Genomic DNA, 22278 nt, shown 5'->3' with positions numbered 1-22278 from the left:
ACAAATACACTATTTTATATATTTTAACTTTTTGTATTTACTTTTATTATGCCATCTCCACCAACACTTGTTATATATTCTAATTGATTAGTATTATCATTTCCATACCACCATGAAATATCATTAACGCCCTCTTGCGCTTTTATATGATGATTTGAAATTTCTTGAATACAAGTTTGAGGTGATTGCATATCCCAGAATCTAACAGAAGCATCATGACCTATTATATATGAATATTTTTATAGTACATAAGACAAAACTATTACCCGCTGAAACTAAAACTTTATCATCTGGAGAAATATCTAAAGATGAAATTGCATCTAGATGTGCGAGCATTGAATATGTACATTGTGCTTAATAATATTAGATGCCTGAGATAAATATGTTATAATACCAGAATTTATATCATAAAAACGAATATATTTATTTTCATGACCAGAAATTAACACGTTTCCTTTAAGGTGTGTTATGATTTTGTTAATTTGAGTATTATTAGTTCCATCTATGTAATTATAGTTAAAGGTATCTGACATTAAAGATTTTACCATAAATTTCATCATTCTTTAATTCTAATACACTCTTTCCTACTTCTGTATCATATATTTTAATCACTGCATTGTTCCATGATACTGCAATTTTTTTTTTATCATTATCTAAAAAAGTTATACTAGTTGGAACAATAGAAGATGATTTAGTTAAATCATTTCCATAAAAGTTTAATGTAGAAAGAAGAGGTGATGAATCAATACAGTTAGTATTCCAGAGTTTAATGGTTCCATCTGCAGAAATTGACGCTAATATATTTAATATGGGTTGAAAAGATAAATCCCAAACAGCATTTGAGTGTCCTGTAAATATGTTTGGGAAAATACAATCATCTTTAATATGTTATAGCCATATTATTATAATCTTTTCACAATACCTATCGGTGCATAAATATTACGTTGTAATTCAGGTATTTTCCAACATCTAATAGTAGAATCAACTCCCGCACTGAAAATTTTATTAACTTCAACTGCAATACAAACATTAGTTACTATTCCCGAATGACCTCTATAGGTAATCTGAGGAACAATATCTTGACTAATATAAAAAATATAAGTATTTTATAGTAATATAATAAAACAATACTTTTGAGTTTTTTTATTATTTATTGGCAATCTCCAAAATTTGACAAGTGAATCATCACCACATGTTGCCATACTTGCATAACCTGAATTTTCGTTTTTAGACATTGAAACAGATCTTATACTAGCTAAATGATTTTTTAAAGCAAATTTAGTTTTCCATCTAGTATATTTATCTTGGTTATTTTCATCGATTTTTTCATCAAGTACACTATTATCATGAAAATCCCAGCTGCTATTTTTAGTATTTATAAGCATATGTTCCCGAGATGATAGTAAATTGAAAGATGACTTAGATTTATCAAATGATGTTCGATCCTCATTTCTCTGACACACTATATCTTCCTTTTGATTGACTTCAATTGCTTTATTTGAAGGCGTAGATACTAAACCCGGCAATAATAATTCGTTATTATAATTATAAATATTTTTTTTATTTTCTTCCCCATAAATATGTTCGTTTAAAATAGTCGACCCTAAATGAATTTTAGATGGATAATTATCCTGAATAAAATTATTTATGTTATTTTTATTATAGATATTAAATAATTTGTTTTGCGGCTTTTGTGACTGATCTGACGATATTTTTATATTTTCAGTAGATAAAATATCTTTATCTAGCCGAGACGGTAATTCTGTATTTACTGATGATAATATTGGTGCTAGTGCATGATTATTATGCAATGGAATATATGGCTGAATAGAATTTGGTTGACATAAAACAGGAATATATTCCGATATATTTGGTTGAGAATTAATAAGATAATTGATTTCTTGAAGACATCTGTAGAAATAAGTATACTGTATTATTAAAATTAAATACCTACTTCTCTAAAAATTGTAAACTTTTTGCTCTTTTATTTGATTGCTGTAAAATTTCTTGAGACACTTGAATGGTATCAGAAAATAATTTAGAAAATAATTCAGTATCCGTATATGCAGCTATTTTACTTGATTCAGCTATTTTCTCTTGACTTCCTGATTTATTATTTTTTGTTTTAGATGATGTTTGAGTCGGAACATTATGTGAAGTATAACTGCGAACAGAGGATGAAATAATTTTTAATTTTACTCTATAACTGTTGTTAGAATCAAAATATATAAAAAATTAAATATAAATTTTTAAATAATCAATTTTAAAATTATTTGGTCAAATTAAGCAAAATAATATAATTTTAACAATTTACTTAAATAATTTAGAGGAACATAAATACTACCTTTCTTTTTCAAGGGAATTTTCTAGCATTTTTATTCTTTTTAAATATAGATCTTTTAACTTGTCAAAACTTTTTTGTTCACCTTCTAGCTTTGCAATTCTTGCCTAAAAATAAAACTTTTAGGAATAAATCTTTAAAAACTATTCATATACTTTCATTTCTGCATATTCAATTTCCCAATTGTTTCTATCTCGTTGATAACGATGCGCTTCTGTCTGTAAAAAATGAATAACACCTTGAAGAGTATATTCTGCTGTATTTTCTTTGCTGTTATTTTGCTCCTCATCATTATTCCGAAATAACATTTTTCAAAATAGAGCCCTAGACTTTAACAGGGAGATATATAGAAAAGCTTTATTTTTTAAAGATTAAAATAGGTTTTCGCAAAGATTAATATCGAAATAAAATATGATATATTAACAATAAAACTTTTGATTAACACATTGCCAATCTTTACAATACAACGCACATTAAATAGATTCTATAGATTTTTTATTAAATATATGTTATAATATTTCTCAAATATGGAATTTAAAAGGAAATAATTATACTAATTTTAAAAGAATAAGATACAAATATATATAATGTATTTGTTTTCATTTTTGTTAGTATTTATGAAAATATGCCAAGTAAATATTTTTGTAAACAGCTTAAAAATATTTTCAGTAAAAAAAGATAATATATTTATCATTTTTTATGTAAATATAAAAATAAAAAACTAAATTACTTTTGTTTTCTGTAGTAATATAATCAAGATAATGTTTTATTCATAAATTTTCTTTTACTAAAACATAGCCACCATTTGTTTGGTCTATCAGAGTCTATATAAACACGATCTATGAGTCTTAAAGCTAATTCTTGACGAAACTGAGAAAGATATTGCCTTAAAAAATCTAGTAAAGTTATTATAAATAAAGAATATGTATAATATAAGCCTGATTCAAATTCATTTGAAGGCGATGCATATAAAGAATTGAAAGGAAATCCTGAATCCCCTGGTATAGTAAAATTCTCAAGAGAGAAAATATTAAGTAATTTAATTGCATCATTTTTAGTGCAATTCGTACGAGAAAGTTTGTTTAAACAATCTGAAATAAAAAGAATTCCATATATTAGTGTACGATCTGCTGGTCCTTTGATTTCAAAATTCCTAAAAAAACAATTTGCACGGAAAAGTTCAATAGATTCATCAATGATATCTAATGTAGGTTCATTAACTACCAAAAATTAATTAGAAAATTCAAATAATTAGAAAAAAGTTTTATATTTACTAATTTGTGAAGGTCCTTTAAACCTTGTTTTTAAAGGAAGAATAGCAAATCCACATACTTGCTGAAAGTCTGTATCATTTATAAATGATGAATGATAAGCCTATTGAAATTTTATAAATATTTTATCAAAGATACTTATATTGCTATTACTGGCATTGCTATTATAAAAATTTCTAATTTTTAATCCTTTGTAAGCTGTTCGAAAATTAAAAAAATTATGGCTGTAAATATTTCCAAAAATTCTTGTAGACCAATGACTAATTAAAACAGCAAGTTTATAGTCAAGAACCATATACAAAGTATATTTTACAATATCTCTTTAAACTATGAGACTAATTTGATAGTGGTAAAGTTTGTATTAATACAAATAAAGGTAATATAGAAATTGAATTATGGGGTAAAGAGATCCCTAAAGCATGCAGAAATTTCATTCAACTATGTAAAATTGATATATTTTTAATCTATCTTACTAGTAATAGGTATGGAAGGATATTACAATAATACTATTTTTCATAGACTTGTTCCAGGATTTATTATCCAGGGAGGTGATCCAACGGGTACAGGTATGGGTGGGCAGTCTATATGGGATGAACCTTTTTCTGATGAATTTCATTCACGCTTAAGATATAATAGAAGAGGTCTTGTTGGAATGGCTAATAGTGGTAAAAATGATAATGGTTCTCAGTTTTTTATTACATTATCACCCACGCCTGAATTACAAGGGAAAAATACTCTTTTTGGGAGGATTGTTGGGGATAGTATATATAACGTATTGAAAATGGCAGAATTAGAGATTGATAAAAATGAAAGACCCTTATATCCTCCTAAAATTATTTCTGTAGAAATTTTATTAAATCCATTTAATAATATTTTCCCTAGAATTACAGAAAAAGAAAGGAAAAATCAAATAGAATCACTTATGACATCAAAGCAAGAATCTAAAAATAAAATAAAAAAGTTTATATTTATAAATTTGTTAATATAACTAATTTTTTTAAGGAACAAAACATTGTTGAGCTTTGAAGATGAAGTTGATACTAGTGAATGTAAAGAATTTAAACTTAAAAGTAGCCACGATATAGGAAATGATTCAAAATTATCAGAGCTTTCTGCAGTTACTACAAGTATTAAAAGAAGACATGATTCATCTGATAAAATTGAAAAAAATGGACATCCTGTTATTAATATAAAGAATTCTGAAACGAAAACAGTAGGTTCTTCAAATTTATCTAGTTTCATTGCAGAATTATCAGAAAAAAAAAAATCATCTGATTCTAAAAAAATAAAAATAGATGAAATTCAAGCGCAAATAGAAATTCTAAAGAAGGATATTAAAAATATGGGAAAAAAAAAAAATGAGTATTTAGACAAAGAAAAAAATGAAAAGGAAAAATTGTTTTCTTACTTAGAAAAAGAAAGAGAACGCTATAAAGCTTCAGAAAAAGCTATTGTTGGAGGAAAAGGAAAATCAATAAAAAGAAGAGAAGAAGAGGTATTTAACAACTTTAATTAATAATGTTTTAAATATAATTATGATATAGACTCTTGCTAAGCTTTCATTGTTTCAGTCTAGGATTTCATCCAAAGACTGCATTGAAGTAGAAGAAGATGATGAAGAAAAGGATGCATGTGAATTACATGGCATTCCTGGATGTTTTTCATGCTTTGATAGATTAGGAGAGCACAATGATTTACCTGAAGAAAATAATAGTGATTGGTTTGCAAAAAAACTTGTTTTTGCTAAAGATAAACTTGGAAAGGATTATACATATAGTGCAAAAAAAGCAGAAGAAGATTTTGAAATAATTGATCCTAGAGAGAGGAAAGAAAAGGCTATATCTGAAGAAAAAATGAAAAAAAAAAATAGTGAAATATCAAAAAGCTTTAAACTAAATTATAAAGGTTATAAATCAAATTTATAAAATAAATTTTAAAAATTATAATAAATTATCTACATTTTTAATAAACTTTATACTCAACTATATTAAAATATTATTGAAATTTTTTATTAATTTTAATATATAGAATTTATTTTACACATATACATATTAATAATTTTTAAAAATTTAAAAGGATTTAGACTTAATCAAAATAGTTATTTATGATTAGCTAAAGATACGGAATAATTAATTTGTAGGAATATGTTATAATTTAATTTTGAATATTATATTTAATGGGGTTTATTTAATTTTTTTATGTTAAAATATGTTGAAAATATATTCAAACTTAACTTTTATATATCATATATGAAGTCTTATTCAACTATTAATATTTGAAAATTGATTTTATATAATTTATTTAATATACAATTTATCTTATAAATAAACAAATAAAATATAAATAATAAATATTATTCATAATATCTAAATCAGCGAAAATTTTCATTTCAAAATATAATATTAAAATAAACTTATTTAAATATTTGTAATATAATAATTTACACGTTAATATTTTTAAATTTTACTTACGGTTATTTTAAATTTATTTTCAAATAAATATTTAAATATCGAGTCAAAATGTAATAAAAATATAAAAATATATTATTTTTAGATATTTGTAACAATATTATTTAAGTTCTTTATAAATCTTAAAAAGTTTTCGATGATACGTTATATAAAATTAAAAATGGAAAAAAAAACCTAAAAAATATTATTTTACTTAATTTTAGTATTCTTAATGAATCTACATGGTTAATGGCAATGTAATGGAGAAAAAATCAGAGAAAGACCATGAATCCTTTCAAAACAATACATTGTATAATCGAGAAAATAGAACGGCTGAAAATAGGTATATATTATTCAATATTTATTATAATAACTAAATTCTTTTCTTAAAGAAATGAAAGACTTTTTTCGAAAAGACATCGGTCTTTATCACATCAGAGTTATCAACTAGAAAAACATAATCAACGATTTAGTTCATGTCCAAATACAATTCCTCGAGAACCACGATATTCGTATGCTCCGTTATATCAGCATGGAAAAAGAAAGAGTATCTCTTCATCGTTTTCTCATAGTTATTGTCCTGAAAAATATCCTTATTTATCATTACATCAAACACATAACCATTTGGATCTTGATTGTTTTTCAGAACAAGTAAGAAATAATATACATGATTCGAATAAATATGAAAAAAATATGAATGAAAATGAATATAAAAAAGAATTTTCTGGTCACCAGTCTTATTTAAATAATAATACTTCTGTACATAAATATTATGATCAACCTTTTAACTCATATATACCAATGAAGTCTTCAAAAATGAATAGAGTTGTGAAAGAAACTATGCATTGTAAAGGTATTTCTAGAGAGGAAGATTGGGATAAAAAAGAGAGTTTTTATGGCAAAAATACTACAAAAAAATTATCTCACTCTGAATGTAAAAAAGATGATAATTATGATTTAAAAACTATTTCTATTAATAGTCCAGTTATTGAGACAGATGGAAGTGCTTTTTCGAAAATAAGTGCAGCAGAAAGAAAGAATATGATTGAGAATCCTAATAATGTTCATGCTATTTCTTTTGATTCGAATAACTCTTTAAATAAAAGTTCTGAAGGAAAAAAAGATATGTTTTCGGAGCATAAATTTAAAGATGTTTCTTTTCAAGATAAGGCTAAATCTCCTCTATTTTCTCCGCCTGTTTTTTCTAATGATATTGAAAACTATAATAGATATAATTCTAATAATCACAAATTTTTTTCTGAAACACAAGAATTTGCAACTATGCATGTTGAAAATAAAGAAAATATTAACGAATTAATACAAGAAAGGTTTCAATTTATGGATTTAAAAAAGGCTGACTTTAATAATGTTTCTTTACATGTTTCTGATAAAATAAATGATCATATTATATCTAAAGATTTTTTAACTCAGGATGATAAAGGATTAATTCAAGATGTGTATAATAAAATACAAAAAATCGATAAAGCAATATTAACATGTAAAAATCATCTTTATGAAATTGAAAATAGGAAATTGCAAACTATTAATTTGAATAATGAAGATAAAAAAGAAACAATTTTCTCTATGACTAAATTTCCTGGATCTTTGTCTATTAGTGATTTTTTATATGTAGAAACGAATTTATGTTCAAAAATCTATTCTGAAAACAAGGAAAAGGCGAAGCAGAATTGTATTAAATTTTCATACATTAAGATATATAATGACTCATTAAAAGAATACCCTTTTTTTAAAGAAAACGAATTAAAACATGAACGTTTACGTCCATTATTGTTTTTATATATTTCGCAAAAAAATAAAAAAATGCTTGAAAGAAATAAAATTCTTCAGTTACAGTATGAAAAATATCAAAATTCTTGGGAATCTCAAGTAGAAAAATTAGATAATATAAAGAAAACAAAGAAACAAGAAAACGAACGGTCTGGATTCTTTGATGCACATTTAGATAATTTATCGTTGAGAAGTTTTAGAAGAGGACAAGGTTTAAATTATGGTGATTTTGTTAGATCGGATGCAGATTTCGAAGATATTATAGCTAAATTAGGAGTAGAAGATGATCGGGTTTCTCGCGCTGCAGTGATACCTCCTATGATTTCAAATCTTAGTGAAACTATTAAGTATCAATATGATGATAGAAATGGAATAGTAGAAGATCCTATTTCTTCTTTCCATTATCCCACATGGATAGATGTTTGGACAGTAGAAGAGCATGAACTTTTTAAACAATTATTTATTAAATATCCTCAAAAAAACTTTGGCTTAATTGCTTCTAATATTCCAAATAAGACTATTTCTCAATGTGTTTTGCATTATTATCGCACAAAAAAACAAGAAAATTATAAAAGCTTAGTAATCTCAAGGAATTCTGATAAAGCAAAAAGAAAAGGCAGAGGTCGTTCGTCAAGAAAAATGGAGAAAGTTAAAGCATCTTCTCTCTTAGCAGATCTTCAGCCTAGTGTAATAAACGATGATATGGATGATGATTAAAGAGAATAATTTCTATATAACTACTTTAAAAAAGAATATGAAATTGTAAAATATTTTTTATATTAAAGGAATTAGAATGCTTAAAATTATAATTAAAAATTGAAGCATTTGAGAAGTCTAGAAATACTAAAAAAATTATTATATAATCTTTTTAAAAAGTATAAATTTAGTTTATGAGAAATATTTGAAATTTAAGGTTAATTTTTGAAAATATAGATTTCATAAGTTTTTAAAGTGTGGTTTAAAATATTGAAACTTATTAAATATAAATGTATAATAATAGTTCTAATTTTTAAATAATTTTAATAAATGATTATTTTATAAGCTATTGTTAATTTATTTTAGTTTTTAAAAATAAGTAAATTTAAGTATATTTATAAAAAAAAATTAACTTTAAAATATTAAATATTTTTATCTTTAGAGATATTAAGTATATATTTTATTAATATATTTTATTAGAAAAAAATGAAAGTTTTTACAAATTCTGTATTAGATATTCATATAATATATTTATATTAAAATTTTTATATTCTTTAATGGTTATTTTTTTAAAAATATTTTTATACGTATTTAATATTATTTGATTAAATAATTATCAATTTTCTTTAAAAAATTAAAAAAAAGATTTACCAAGATTTACCAAAAATTATAAAAATTTATCAAATTTAATAAAAAAAATAAAAGCGTTAAAAATCAATTTTGTTACTATACCATTTTAAATGAATCCATTGAATATACTAGTTTGTACTTAAAAATTAAAAATTTCGATTTTATGAGTTTTTAATATGATATATATATATATATATATATGGCAAAATGGTTATTCTAAAAATATGTTCAATCTTTTGCAAATGTGGCAGCTACAATCATAGGAAACACTATACTTGCATCCGTGTATAACTTTATCATCTTAGCATTTGGCTTGATTTTCCCCCAGCTAACAGCTTCATCAGGTCTAGCACCACTATCACTTCCATCAAATTCTTGCCCAGTATTTATGTAAACAGCATAATCTGCTCCATTTCTCATTAAATTAGCATTTGCTATATGATGTTTAACTACTCCTCCACCAAGAATAATCATTCCCGTACATTTCGCCCTAACAGATATTGTATTAATTAGTTTAATATCAGCAGCGATATCTACAATCAATCCTGGATTCTGAAAAGAATGAAAATATATCATATCTCCCAAAGAACCATCAGTTAATGCAGGGCAAAAGATAGGTATCTGATTCTTATATGCCCAATAACATATACTTTCTTCATTATTTATTTCTTTTCCGAGACGATGAATTATAGAACATGGCGTCCATATTTTGTTTTTACTCTTTTGCTCCTCCAACAAATCATCGAAAATAGGTATTATCCAGTCCTCAAATTTACAATAATTGTTATTAGGTATTAAAAGATTTCCAATCCGATTGATTCCTTTTTTTCTAAGATCAGATCCATTAAGTTCAAATTCCCCTAAATATGTATCATCAAGACATTTAATAATATCCTCTTCTATTCCTCCAGCTGTCGTAACAACACATGAAACTTTCTTATGCTGAAGCAAATACCGAATAGATTCTCTTACACCCGATGAAACTAAATTAGACGTGTAACCGAGAAAAATAGTACATCTTGTTTCTTCTTTTTTTTCAAAATATTCTTCTTCTTCTTCTTCTTCAGATGGTCTCCAGTTCCTCTACAAAATATCTCATTAAATATCTTAAAAAGCCATATAATATACCATCTGATTTATAATGTCTACTGCTAATGCAAGATTAGTTGCTTGAAATCCTGTAGTATACATAGACTTTATTAAATCCTCTATAGTAAGACTAGTCATTCCTGTGTCTTTATGAGTAGGATATTTGTTATGATCAAGTCCTATCACTTTTACTGCATTGTCTAAAATAGGTTCAGAGTAAACCAAGACAGATGCCTTAGCTACTTCAATATCCTTATTCATATCTTAAAAATATCAAAAATATATTAAAAAATATTCTAATAATGTGTTATTTATTTGATTTTATAGACTAAAGATTTTTTCATGATTTTTTAATATACTCGATTAAAAATTTTGAATATAAATCTTCAAAGCACTAAAAATATTTTTAAAATAATACTAATAAATTTATTGTTAAGATATTTATTATAATTATTGAAAATAAAGAAACTCAGGCTTAATGTCACTATAATTTCACAATAACTAGAGATAATTCTAGTTTTATTAGTATTAAAACGATTTTAAATCGTCTCGACGTGTACCTATATTTTATAGGATTTAAAATAAAAGAAAATTTAAGTAGATTTAAGGATGTCTATAGATGAATCTGTTGGGAATGACTTGGTTAAATCAGCATCTATTTCAGGGAACTTTATACCGCTTCCTCAAGCCAAAAATGTTCCAGCTTTTCTGAATAAATTATACAAGTACGTATAAATTGGCAAATATTTAAGTCTAAAGAGCTGAATAGCATGGTTTCTGATTCTGCATCAGATACACTTATAAAGTGGTCAGCGTCTGGGGAGTCTTTTTTAGTTCTTCGGCCAGAACAAGTAGCAAAGCATATTCTTCCTCGATTTTTTAAGCATCATAATTTTTCAAGTTTTGTTCGTCAGCTTAACAGTTTGTTTTTGTGTTGTGCTTTTCTTTTTCTTAGGAATTTTAGTGTACGGGTTTCATAAAGTTCCCCATCTGCAACATGGAGTTCTTGAGTCTGATTCTCCAAATGAAATTTTAGAATTTTCTAATCCTAATTTTCTTCGTGATCAGCCAGATCTTCTCTGTTTAGTAACAAGGAAAAAAGGGCCTCAGCCTGGGGAAGACAACTCGCCTTTAGATTACTCTGCTATTATATCTGAAATCCAATCTATTAAAAAACACCAATTAACAATTTCATCGGATTTAAAACGTATTCAAATGGATAATCAAGCGCTTTGGCAAGAGGCGTTAAATTCAAGAGAAAAACATCGTCATCATCAAGAAACAATCGATAAAATTTTAAAATTCCTGGTTTCTATATTTTCTCCAGAAAAAAGAAATATAGTTCAAAAAAGAAAACGCTTGTTGTTGGAAGAAAGGTCACTTCCTGAGCAAGAACAAAAAAGTCAAGGAAACTATTCTATAACTAATCATGAGAGCTTTTTTCCCTCTCAGGAATTGCCATCTAATGAAGTTATATTGCCATATCTTATAGAACAAGGCGTTTCGCAAAATGATGAAAATCGATTTACTTTACCTTATTTAAATACATCGTCATTATTAACTCATACATTTCATATTTGCCCAAAAGAAAATTCAACTATAGAACATCCATATTCAGATAATATGCTCAGAATTCAAGCGAATGATGATCTTGCTAAAAATATACAATTAGATCTAAATTCTCAGGGTGAAAATCTGCAATCACTTGCAAATTTGTTAGGAATGGATATTAATCAAATTAATATCGGGCTTCCTGTTGAAGATAATACTGAAATTATAAAAAATATCAATGATGAAAATTATTCACTAGATTCAAAAAAGAATTCAATCGGGTATTTTCCTAATGAAGAACGTAATTATGAAAACGTCGACATTGATGAATTTCTAAACCAGTATGGTAACGTGTATTTTTGAAAAAGAAAAATAACGTTAAGTTTTGCACAGGCAATGACTACATTCTTGATGAAAGCAACTCTATTCACTCTAGTTCATCTGCAAAAGATGATTCTACTGTGTTCCAGGATACTACTGAGCTCAAGGAAGATCTAAACATGGGCAAAAATCTTCTAATATGTGGTTCTAAGAGAAAACGCGACTACTAACCTTTTAAATTAACATGAGGAATCTTGTAACAATCTACACCACTTTTAATTACGCATTATAATACATATATCTCTGCAATTGGAATAATTTCGGGTTTATTTATAAAATGTTTTGCAAAACATTTTATATTCTAATACATGCATATTTGTTTTATTTTTGACTCATTCGAATCCTTAGCTATCTACATCAATTCATACAGATAGTGCTCATTTATTCATGCTCCATAGTCCAACTCGTTTTGGATATGAAACACTGTAAATATTTGGTAATGACTAAACTAACACTTTACTCTGCTACTCTGCCTTTTCTCTGTTTCCCCCATTTTTCCTCAGCCCCTACCACTCTCTACAGATCCCTCCACAGGTTATCGACGGGCTCAGCTATCGATGCCTCATCGTACGATACACACAATACACAGCGATACACAAATACACACAATACACCCACTCTAACCTCCCAGCGTATACACTACAACACTGCAACACTACACTGCAACACAGTATACACAGCTTGCTCTGCAAGCCCTGCATCTTCTGCAACCCGCCTTTTGGATAGGTCACGTGACACACATGGGCTGACACATGGGCTGAAATACACATCTCAATAACATGCAGCAATATATACGATTCGGATACTCTATGGATCTATTCTACGCCGTTGTGCGCCTCCCAACTTTCTCAAGCACTGCTTCATATGAAACCTCGCTCAGGTCCGTCGCCTGGATCTCCGCCGAGACCCCTGTCAGCGTCCGCCGCAGCGCATCTTTCGACGATGCATAGAGCATCTTCGACTTGATCGGCGAACTTTCCGGCGACCTGCGCCGGTTATCCGGTTACCGCTCCTCGCCTATCTTACCATATGAAAAAACACATCTGCCTCGTTAGCCAGTACCATGCCTGCAGCCATCTATATGTTGCCATGACAACAGTCTCCATGGCAACCACACGTCTGGCCGCTGCACCGCTCCACACACCTTCTTGCGTCTGCCCTCGCCCGGCAGCTCATACTCAACGTCATAGACAGCGTACCGGCAGTCGCTCTCCGGCAGACTCTCCACAAAGTCCTGGTAGTCGCCGCTTGCCGATGTCTTCTCGACGACAATATGCGTCCTGTCTGCATTGATCGAGAAGATGATAAACCTCGTGTGCTTCCGGTGCTTCAGGTCCTGGAACGCCTGCAGGCACTCCTCGCCCACCTGGACCCCCGACTTGGACTGCCTCTGTCAGCCCGCCCGCGCGTGCCTCAACTTACCATCGTTGCGGAGACCGCCCACCGCACCACCCTTCCCGATGCGGCGCCGCCAGCCCAGCCCTAACCCTAACCCTAACCATTTCCTAGTATGGAATCCCTAACCCAACCCCAACACCAACACTAATACTAACACTAACGCGACCTTGCCCTAGCGCTGGCGCGACAGGAGGCATCGCGAGGCATTTAGGGTTTGGGTGCTCCTTGGGAAGGGTACTGAACAGGGCTTCATGCCGGCATCGGGGGATCGGCATTAGGGTTAGGCTGGGGCCCCAGGGTTATTGAGCTTGGGAGACGCTGCCGACGCTGCCGAGACATCAGGCTGAGCCCAGACACGGGACAGCATCGTGCCGACACAATCACACAACCTCACACAACCGGTGGCAACCGGTGGCAGGGTTAGGGTTGTATCAAGTTAGGGTTAGAATACAAAAGTAGGGCCGGGGTTAGGGTTAGGGTACCCAAAGGGGAAGTCGGGACCTCGTTCAGCGTCCGTCAATGTAAGGGTGCCCGTATCGGGGGAGACGCGTCTCGAGGCACCGCTGGTGCCCTCTGCTAGGTTGCTCTTGCCTAGTACCTTTCGGAACCCTTCGCTTTAGGGTTAGGGCACTCTTCAGGGTCAGGTTTAGGGCAGGACAGCCTTGTTGCCACTGTCAGGCAAGCTAATCTAGGGTTAGGGTTAGGGTTAATACAAGACTAGGGTTAGGGCAGGGCTTAGGATGCCTGAAGGCCGCGCGCCCAGCGACGCGTCGTGCGGAAGCCATGAGAGAGGTCATCTCCATCCACGTCGGACAGGCGGGAACGCAGATAGGCAACGGTGAGTACGCACAGCGCAGTGCGGTGCTGACGGCGTAGCGTGCTGGGAGGCAAGGAGTGCAAACGCAGGACTCGCGCTGACAGGGGCAGCTGTACTGTCTGGAGCACGGCATTGAGGTAGGCCGCCACCTGCGCAGCGACGCTGACGGAGGCAGCCGGACGGGCGGTTCTCGCCGGATAGGCGACCGGGCGGTGAAGACGGATTTAGCACGTTTTTCTCCGAGACAGGCAACGGCAAGCACGTGCCACGCAGCGTGTACGTGGACCTCGAGCCGAATGTGATTGACGAGGTGCGGACGGGTACGTACCGGCAGCTGTTCCATCCGGAACAGCTCATCACTGGCAAGGAGGACGCAGCCAACAACTGTGAGCACACAGGGCCCCGGGAGCAGAAGCATGACTAACAGGCCTCCCCAGATGCACGGGGACACTATACAGTGGGTAAAGAGCTCATCGACCATGTAATGGACCGGATCCGGCGGGTGGCAGACAACTGCACGGGGTTGCAGGGGTTCCTGGTGTTCCACTCGTTTGGCGGAGGAACAGGGTCGGGATTTGGGGCGCTGCTGCTGGAGAGGCTGTCAGTAGACTATGGCAAGAAGTCGAAGCTGGAGTTCTCGGTGTATCCGGCGCCGCAGGTGTCGACGTCAGTGGTGGAGCCGTATAACTCGATTCTGACGACACATACGACGTTGGAGCACTCGGACTGCTCATTTATGGTGGACAATGAGGCGATCTACGACATCTGCCGGCGAAACTTGGGGATTGAACGCCCGGGATACACGAACTTGAACCGGCTGATTGCGCAGGTGGTGAGCAGCATCACGGCGAGCCTGCGGTTTGACGGGAGCCTGAATGTGGACCTGAACGAGTTCCAAACGAATCTGGTGCCGTATCCGCGGATCCACTTTCCTCTGGTGACGTATGCGCCGGTGATCTCGGCGGCGAAGGCGGTGCATGAGGCAAACTCGGTTTCGGAGATCACGAATGCGTGTTTCGAGCCAAACAACCAGATGGTAAGGAGTGGGAAGGCAGGCAGGGGGCTGACGGAGCCCAGGTGAAATGTGATCCGCGAAACGGGAAGTACATGGCGACGTGTCTGCTGTACAGGGGCGATGTGGTGACAAAGGATGTGAATGCAGCGGTGGCGGCGGTCCGGACGAAACGGACGATCCAGTTTGTGGACTGGTGTCCGACGGGGTTCAAGTTGGGCGTGTGCTACCAGCCGCCGCAGCACGTGCCCCACGGAGACCTTGCAAAGGTGGACAGGGCGGTCTGCATGCTGAGCAACACAACGTCAATCGCAGAAGCATGGTCCCGACTTGACCATAAGTTTGATCTTATGTACAGCAAGAGGGCCTTTGTCCATTGGTACGTGGGGGAGGGCATGGAGGAGGGGGAATTTAGCGAGGCACGGGAAGATCTTGCGGCGCTGGAGAAGGACTATGAAGAGGTATGAGTGTACAGGGAGGGGTAGCAGGGGCACTGACCAGTTCAGGTTGGCCAAGACTCGATTGAGGGCGAGATTATGGAAGAAGAATACTAGATTGGATTTTGCAGTAGATTTCAAAACATGAGAATTAGCCTGTAGTTATCGGTAGACCTAGTTAAAAAATAATATATTTTTATCGCAGTGACTATGTTTTGACCCCAGCAGCCACTTGATGTTAGTGACATGTTTTTAAATACAGATTTGTAGAAATTTATTATTAAAATGAAGTTTCAAAAAGTTAAATTAAGAATACAAAATATAGATACTGGGTATTAAAGTATCAATACAAAAGTTAGTATTATTGTTATTAAATATTAAAAAAACTTTTAAAAATGTTTAAAATTATAAACATGTCTATACACGTACAAATTATATATACTTTCGGTAACAAAGCTGTATTTGATTGCTGGTTTAGTCTGTATTAGTTTTTATGGCCATATTTCGGAATCCTTTTTTCGTTTCCCATTCTGTATTTTTAAGTTGTTTATTAGTAACATTAAGATTTAAGTCTTGCATCATAGCGCCAAGGTCGTTTCGTGTAGCGGGAAGCCCCGATTCAAAGGATGTATTAAGAAGTGTATTATGCGGTTGCATTTGTTTATGTAAATATGTTTTTGATGGTATTTGAGTATTTATATTTCTAATATCATTAAATGTTTTTGTTGGCCATACTCTAAAATCTGTATAAGAATTACCAAAAAAATCGTGTGTCGTTGATGTCATCCCAAGGGTTGCTGAATTGGTTGTTAATAAAGATGGGACAAAGTTGGCTGATTGACCAGGAACACCAAAATCCGGTTTATTCCAAAAATTTTTATTCATATTATCAATATTATTTGCATTTAAACGCTTAACAACAATGTATTTAGCGTCATTTTCTCCACATGATGTATGCTCAAGATCTAATTTCTCTGCAACAAGATGAACAATGCGACGTTGTTGAGGATTTAAATCCGGGGGAAAAATAAATTCATTAGGAGCATTAGGGCTCTGATCATTACGAAAAAGTAACAAACGAGAGTAAATTTTCAATGTAGCTTCATCATTAAGATCAATGTCTAAAATAATAAATATAGATGTAAAAAAAAGAAAAAGATATACCACCTTTGAATTTCCCTTTGCCTTTAGTATATCCAGGGTTATTTGAATTATTCTGTTCATCATATTGGGTTCTTTTTTCCTTCTTTTCACGACTTGGTCTTTCACGGTCTCCAACAGGCAAAACACGTTTGTATTCAACACGAAGTTTTCTACCCATAATGTCATGCCCATTAAGCGAAAGAATTACACGTGTTGTTTCTTCCGGCGTATAAAAGTTAGCAAAAGCGAGACCTCGAAAGTTTCCATTATCAAAATGATAATTAAACGCATATGGTTTGGGAATATCAAGAGTATCCTATAACGTATAAGTTTTTCACTAACAAAAAAAAAACGTACAAAAAGTTCAAGAAGTTGCTCTTTCTTAATCTGAAATGGTATATTCTTAACAACAATTGCAGAAGGAATTACACCATCTTCCGCTCTGTTGGTCGTTTTTAACGTGTTCATTGTAGGTTCTTGGAAAGAATTATCTTGTAAAGAATTTTCTTGACTATCAGATATAGAGGCAGGAACACCCGAAGGAACAAAAGTATTATTTATATTTGAGTTCTGTACAGATCCTGTTGGTATTGTTTCTGATTCATTCAACCACTGCTATAAATCGTTAAACCATTTAAAAATACATAAAAAGCTGAAACATACATTGGGTTGCTTCTCTCTAGGTTTAAACACGGTTCTGCGTGCCATATAACCATAATTATTATACGTCATCGGCGTCACAACTGAAGGATCATACGAAAAAGATGAAATCGTTTGTTGTGTAGATGGTGGATGAAAAGCAGACGCTGTTGCGGAAGAAGTTTGCAAAAACGAATCTTCATACACCCTGTATCCAAGTCTCGATGCGTTTGTCCTTTCAACACGCCCTCCTGCATGCACTGTTGCATACGTTGTTGGCGTATGCTTTGAAAAAAGGACATCTGGCGATGGCATTGCTGGCTGTGTTATTGAGACAGCTGATGCTGCTGATGATTCCACTGACGACGCTGATGTCGATGCTAATGCTCCAAACGAATTTTTACCAAGTTCAGCAGGCCGTAAAGTCGGTGATGAAAACGACCGAAGAAGTGGCAAGTTTTCATTCTCTGCTGCCACTGAATATCCATTAAACAGCCGTGATTGTGAAATATCGTTCCGATGAATCCTTACTCCCCCCATTCCCCCCATTCCCTGTGCCTGCACTCCTTCATTGTGCTTCTCCATTTTCCGAATATTCGTTTGTAGATTCATCGTCGCCTACCAAAACGTTCGTAAATCCCCATCGACGATTTCAATCATCAAAACAACTCATATGATTAGATTCTTCTAAACATATATAACCCTTTTTTCTCAATAAAACCCTTAATTTCTTTCTTTTTCTCCTTTCTTTCTTCTTTGTTCCTTAATTTCAACAAATACTTTATATATCCCTAATCTTTCTATTTTTCCCTTCAAACTATCGGTGTTTTTCTTGATTTTTGTTTAAATCCGTTCTTTAAGCCTTTAAATCACTTGTATTCTTTTATTTCTCTTCAATTTGTGCAAAAATATTCTTTATTTATTCAATCACAGACCTAACCCTAAGTCATAAAACCCTAACCATTTTCTTGACTCATTAAACCTAACCTTGACCTGACCTTCAAAAATAAACCCTAACCCTGTGCATAAATATAGTGATGCAGTGCAGCCAAGATATATGTGGTTTCTGTGTCTATTTTACCCATAATACACTTTTCCTATATTTTTACTCGTATTCATGATTTATATTAAGCATTAAATCCTTATCTGATACAATATTTATCAATATATCCGGTTTTTCAGGTAACCTTAATTTAGCCCTAATATTCAATATTAATATTTGACATGATACCTAGCAAAAATAATTAGCAGCAGTCGTTAATATTTAATGCTAGAAAACAATATTATCTTAGAAATAAAGAAAATTCTTGTCTTGTATCAACTCTTTGTCCTGTTTTCTACAGAATTGAAATTTTTGGAAAAATGTCCGTAATAAAGGTTGTAAAGTGTATATATGCAACTCAGTCTGGAGAATGGTACACTTTAGGGATGAGAGAAGGAAGAGGAAAAATACAGAAAAATAGTGAAAATAGGTATATTTGATTCATTCTATAAAAAATAAATAGATAAAACACGTCTTTTATGTCTTTTGTATTTAAAGAGATTTTGCCTATATTCATGTGTGGTTTCGTGTGGACTTCGTGGACACAGAATACGTGTGTATCGAAGAATCGACTAACAACAAATGTCGGGCAAAGGAAAATCACTTGGTGGAAAAGGCAAAAGCGGGGGAAAAGGAAGGGAAGGGAGGGCTCAAGTATCACATTCAGCACGAGCAGGGCTTCAGGTAGTTTTTTTTCCGGTCAAAAACGGGGCTAAAATGGTTAGTTTCCAGTGGGACGTGTTCGTCGCTTTATGAGAGCGTGTATGCAAAACAATGTGCGTGTAGGGGCAACAGCAAGCGTGTATATTGCTGCAGTACTTGAATACCTTACGGCAGAAGTGCTTGAACTTGCAGGAAATGCATCAAAAGATCTTAAAGTAAAACGTATTACGCCACGGCACTTACAGCTTGGTAGGTTTTCTGGTGAAAATGTCTAGAAATAATGTGGACAGCAATTAGAGGAGATGAAGAGCTGGATTCGTGAGTAGAGAGAGTGTTTTTGTGGGTATATTGCTAATTTGTAGATTAATTCGTGCGACAATTGCAGGTGGCGGTGTTTTGCCGGTAAGTAATTGGGTCATATGATTCATAATGACTTATATGTTAGCACATTAATAAAACATTACTTCAACCACCTAAGAACAAAAAAGTCTCACAGAAATAGACATGTATTTAACTTGATTGAATTTGAGTTAGAGTGGATAAAACTTTGTGTATACTTTTAATTTTCGTTGCTATACCTAAATATGAATATACAGTTTTTATCGTCGTAATTCTAAGTTTTAATTTCTTGATGTTTGAATATATTGTTTGAGTATATATATGATTTAGTTCCTGATGAACAAGATATGAATATGATATGCATTTGTCATGAAAATATATACTATATTTTTGAAATACTATGTTTATATATTTGTAAGTTTCTCACAATATATATAATATTTTCTATAGAAATAATCAATCTTGGAAATAATTTAAATTAAATAATTTCTAAAGTATAAAACATCTCCCGCCTCCGTATTTTAAAATTAATTATATTCAAATATAATATTTTTTCCTAAATTATTTAATACTTATTATTTCTAGTAAAATAGCATCGAATATTGATACATAACGTTGTAAATGTTATTAAAAAATATAATATAGTTTTTTTTGCTTATAGTATTTATCAAGAACACATATATACACATTTATCTTTTCTATAAAACATTAAACATTAGATTAAATCTACATCAGTATAAAATACTTACAAATAAAATTTCATAATTATACCTATATATATATATATATAATCATAATATTTTGTTAGTTTTCTACAAATATATATATTTAAATATAATTACTATGATTCATATGCTACTTACATAACAAATATAATTTTAAAGGGTAGAACAAATGCTATTTAAAATTAAATCAAAATGTAGATATGTATATATTTAATGTAACTTTTAAAAACCTAATAATAAACAATTATATAAAATTAACTTAACCAACTTCAATGACATGACAAGTAAAAATACTTTTATAAATTTATCCATCTAAACTTTTAATAAAATTAATAAAAAACTTTTTTTGTTAATCAAAATACCTGTTACTTTCTTTTTTTATTTTTCAATGTTCGCCCTTCACCAGAAAAAGCTTTATTGAACTTATCATCTTCATTATTCCCTATGGGCTTTATTTTATAACCAAAAAAAAGAGTACCAAAAGGAACTCTTAGAGGAGCAGGAAGTGTATCATCATCAACTTTTCTAGATATTTTAGAATCAAATGCAGTAGATTCTGAAAAATTTTCAACAAATTCTCCATTTAATTTATATCCTACAGATAAAAAAACATTATCACGCTTTGGTTTTAAAGTACTAGAAGCTTGTGCTTCTCCAAGCATTACACTTTTCTCAACATTACCACAAATTTTATTATGATTATATTTATTTAGCTTTTTTACAGGTTCAGGTTCAGAATAACCAAGAGGTGGAGCAAAATCTACCTAATCAATGATTAGAAACAATACTTTCTTTTTTAAAAAAACTTGCTTCTAAATCTGTTTCAATAACAGAAATACTCCCTCTACCATCATCCGGTTTAATATCTAATACTTCTATCTCATATATCTGCTCATTATAATTAATTTGAAATATATCTTCTTTAGTTAACGCAGAAAAATTTCTTAATGCATTTTCTAGTCTAATGCTCATTAATTTCATTTCAAAATAATTAATTAACAAATACACAGCCTTAGGATCTGTAATTTGAAGAAAATCTGGGTGTTGAGGTCTAATTTTCACATAAGATCCAAGAGGAAGTTTTGTACTAACAACAGATAAAAGATCTCCCTGTTCAAGTAAAAGAGTTTGCATCATCTATATTTCATTAATTAATTAAAACGTATTTCTTTCCGAAAATACCCATAAAGGCAAATAAATTCTTCCTTCTTCTGCAATAAATTCCAAAACTCCTGCATGTGTAATTCGATCCTTTTCTGTATTTTTTAACTCAAAAAGCATAGGATAAGAAATATTTAAGCGGCCTAGTGTAATTAGTGCAATCTTTATATGTCAAATACAGGATATTTTTACTAAGTTTATTCAAAACGCTCGGAGGAAGTATAACTTTCATTCTATAAACAAATATCCAATTTTTAAAATAAAAAAAAACCTTTTCCACCAAAATTTACAGAATTCCGTTCATTACCTTCCATCATAGAGACACTATAGCACCTGTAATATCCTCTAAATATCTGATTTTGAAATAGTCCAGAGAACGACCATTCATCAAATCCATATTCATCATCATTCATAGCATTATAAAACTGTTCATCCTCAAACTTCCATCATTAAAACATATAAAATCATTAAAAATATTCATCTACCATATTTTTTACAACTTTAAAAGCTATATTTCCTTTAATACAATTTAAGATTTCCGAAGGTTAACTTAAAAGCATAAATAGATAATATTCAACCAGACAAATAAAAACATTTGAAAATCTTAAAATTTTCCTTTAAAAGACATTTTAAAACTCTTGATATATATAAAATTATAAAATACTATATAACAAACACAATGATTTTCGTAAAAATACATATATTTAC

At 31.7% G+C, this 22278-nt stretch overlaps 12 protein-coding genes across 12 annotated transcripts; 6 read left to right on the top strand and 6 right to left on the bottom strand.

Moving 5' to 3' along the window:
• Positions 1-23: 23 nt before the first annotated feature.
• T551_01843 (uncharacterized protein) lies at positions 24-2649 on the bottom strand (the record flags this gene model as incomplete). Its single annotated transcript, XM_018374106.1, has 9 exons — positions 24-220; positions 267-353; positions 395-502; positions 546-878; positions 923-1083; positions 1132-1911; positions 1955-2200; positions 2345-2448; positions 2497-2649. The coding sequence occupies 9 exons, from the start codon at positions 2647-2649 to the stop codon at positions 24-26; spliced, it is 2169 nt and encodes a 722-aa protein (XP_018229851.1).
• A 445-nt stretch (positions 2650-3094) lies between these two features.
• On the bottom strand, positions 3095-3771 carry T551_01842 (uncharacterized protein; the record flags this gene model as incomplete). Its single annotated transcript, XM_018374105.1, has 3 exons — positions 3095-3561; positions 3616-3715; positions 3766-3771. 3 exons carry the CDS (start codon positions 3769-3771, stop codon positions 3095-3097), a joined length of 573 nt encoding a protein of 190 aa, XP_018229850.1.
• A 61-nt stretch (positions 3772-3832) lies between these two features.
• Positions 3833-5537, top strand: T551_01841 (uncharacterized protein; the record flags this gene model as incomplete). The annotated part of the gene is made up of 6 exons (XM_018374104.1): positions 3833-3838; positions 3886-3914; positions 3960-4054; positions 4095-4572; positions 4615-5107; positions 5157-5537. The coding sequence occupies 6 exons, from the start codon at positions 3833-3835 to the stop codon at positions 5535-5537; spliced, it is 1482 nt and encodes a 493-aa protein (XP_018229849.1).
• Positions 5538-6301: 764 nt separating this feature from the next.
• Positions 6302-8564, top strand: T551_01840 (uncharacterized protein; the record flags this gene model as incomplete). Its single annotated transcript, XM_018374103.1, has 2 exons — positions 6302-6402; positions 6452-8564. The coding sequence occupies 2 exons, from the start codon at positions 6302-6304 to the stop codon at positions 8562-8564; spliced, it is 2214 nt and encodes a 737-aa protein (XP_018229848.1).
• Positions 8565-9401: 837 nt separating this feature from the next.
• On the bottom strand, positions 9402-10523 carry T551_01839 (deoxyhypusine synthase; the record flags this gene model as incomplete). The annotated part of the gene is made up of 2 exons (XM_018374102.1): positions 9402-10256; positions 10302-10523. The coding sequence occupies 2 exons, from the start codon at positions 10521-10523 to the stop codon at positions 9402-9404; spliced, it is 1077 nt and encodes a 358-aa protein (XP_018229847.1).
• A 348-nt stretch (positions 10524-10871) lies between these two features.
• On the top strand, positions 10872-12364 carry T551_01838 (uncharacterized protein; the record flags this gene model as incomplete). The annotated part of the gene is made up of 4 exons (XM_018374101.1): positions 10872-10987; positions 11032-11183; positions 11227-12159; positions 12207-12364. 4 exons carry the CDS (start codon positions 10872-10874, stop codon positions 12362-12364), a joined length of 1359 nt encoding a protein of 452 aa, XP_018229846.1.
• Positions 12365-12571: 207 nt separating this feature from the next.
• Positions 12572-13696, bottom strand: T551_01837 (uncharacterized protein; the record flags this gene model as incomplete). Its single annotated transcript, XM_018374100.1, has 7 exons — positions 12572-12617; positions 12655-12710; positions 12766-12813; positions 12864-12951; positions 13257-13348; positions 13394-13584; positions 13639-13696. The coding sequence occupies 7 exons, from the start codon at positions 13694-13696 to the stop codon at positions 12572-12574; spliced, it is 579 nt and encodes a 192-aa protein (XP_018229845.1).
• Positions 13697-14348: 652 nt separating this feature from the next.
• On the top strand, positions 14349-15975 carry T551_01836 (tubulin alpha chain; the record flags this gene model as incomplete). The annotated part of the gene is made up of 6 exons (XM_018374099.1): positions 14349-14453; positions 14520-14546; positions 14585-14795; positions 14847-15445; positions 15487-15882; positions 15928-15975. Exons 1-6 carry the CDS (start codon positions 14376-14378, stop codon positions 15973-15975), a joined length of 1359 nt encoding a protein of 452 aa, XP_018229844.1. The 5' UTR covers positions 14349-14375.
• Positions 15976-16283: 308 nt separating this feature from the next.
• On the bottom strand, positions 16284-18252 carry T551_01835 (uncharacterized protein; the record flags this gene model as incomplete). The annotated part of the gene is made up of 4 exons (XM_018374098.1): positions 16284-16979; positions 17026-17317; positions 17359-17613; positions 17665-18252. The coding sequence occupies 4 exons, from the start codon at positions 18250-18252 to the stop codon at positions 16333-16335; spliced, it is 1782 nt and encodes a 593-aa protein (XP_018229843.1). The 3' UTR covers positions 16284-16332.
• Positions 18253-19002: 750 nt separating this feature from the next.
• On the top strand, positions 19003-19258 carry T551_01834 (uncharacterized protein; the record flags this gene model as incomplete). Its single annotated transcript, XM_018374097.1, has 2 exons — positions 19003-19102; positions 19146-19258. The coding sequence occupies 2 exons, from the start codon at positions 19003-19005 to the stop codon at positions 19256-19258; spliced, it is 213 nt and encodes a 70-aa protein (XP_018229842.1).
• Positions 19259-19264: 6 nt separating this feature from the next.
• T551_01833 (histone H2A.Z) lies at positions 19265-19847 on the top strand (the record flags this gene model as incomplete). Its single annotated transcript, XM_018374096.1, has 5 exons — positions 19265-19366; positions 19408-19594; positions 19636-19663; positions 19708-19747; positions 19791-19847. The coding sequence occupies 5 exons, from the start codon at positions 19265-19267 to the stop codon at positions 19845-19847; spliced, it is 414 nt and encodes a 137-aa protein (XP_018229841.1).
• Positions 19848-20774: 927 nt separating this feature from the next.
• Positions 20775-22058, bottom strand: T551_01832 (polyubiquitin-binding protein UFD1; the record flags this gene model as incomplete). The annotated part of the gene is made up of 6 exons (XM_018374095.1): positions 20775-21169; positions 21216-21546; positions 21592-21713; positions 21763-21795; positions 21842-22010; positions 22056-22058. 6 exons carry the CDS (start codon positions 22056-22058, stop codon positions 20775-20777), a joined length of 1053 nt encoding a protein of 350 aa, XP_018229840.1.
• Between the last annotated feature and the right edge of the window lie 220 nt (positions 22059-22278).

The sequence above is a fragment of the Pneumocystis jirovecii genome (assembly GCF_001477535.1).
Source record: "Pneumocystis jirovecii RU7 chromosome Unknown supercont1.7, whole genome shotgun sequence".
In the NCBI taxonomy this organism is placed as follows: domain Eukaryota; kingdom Fungi; phylum Ascomycota; class Pneumocystomycetes; order Pneumocystales; family Pneumocystaceae; genus Pneumocystis; species Pneumocystis jirovecii.
Note: the sequence above shows the minus strand (reverse complement) of the source record. Positions and strands in the feature narration are given on the sequence as shown.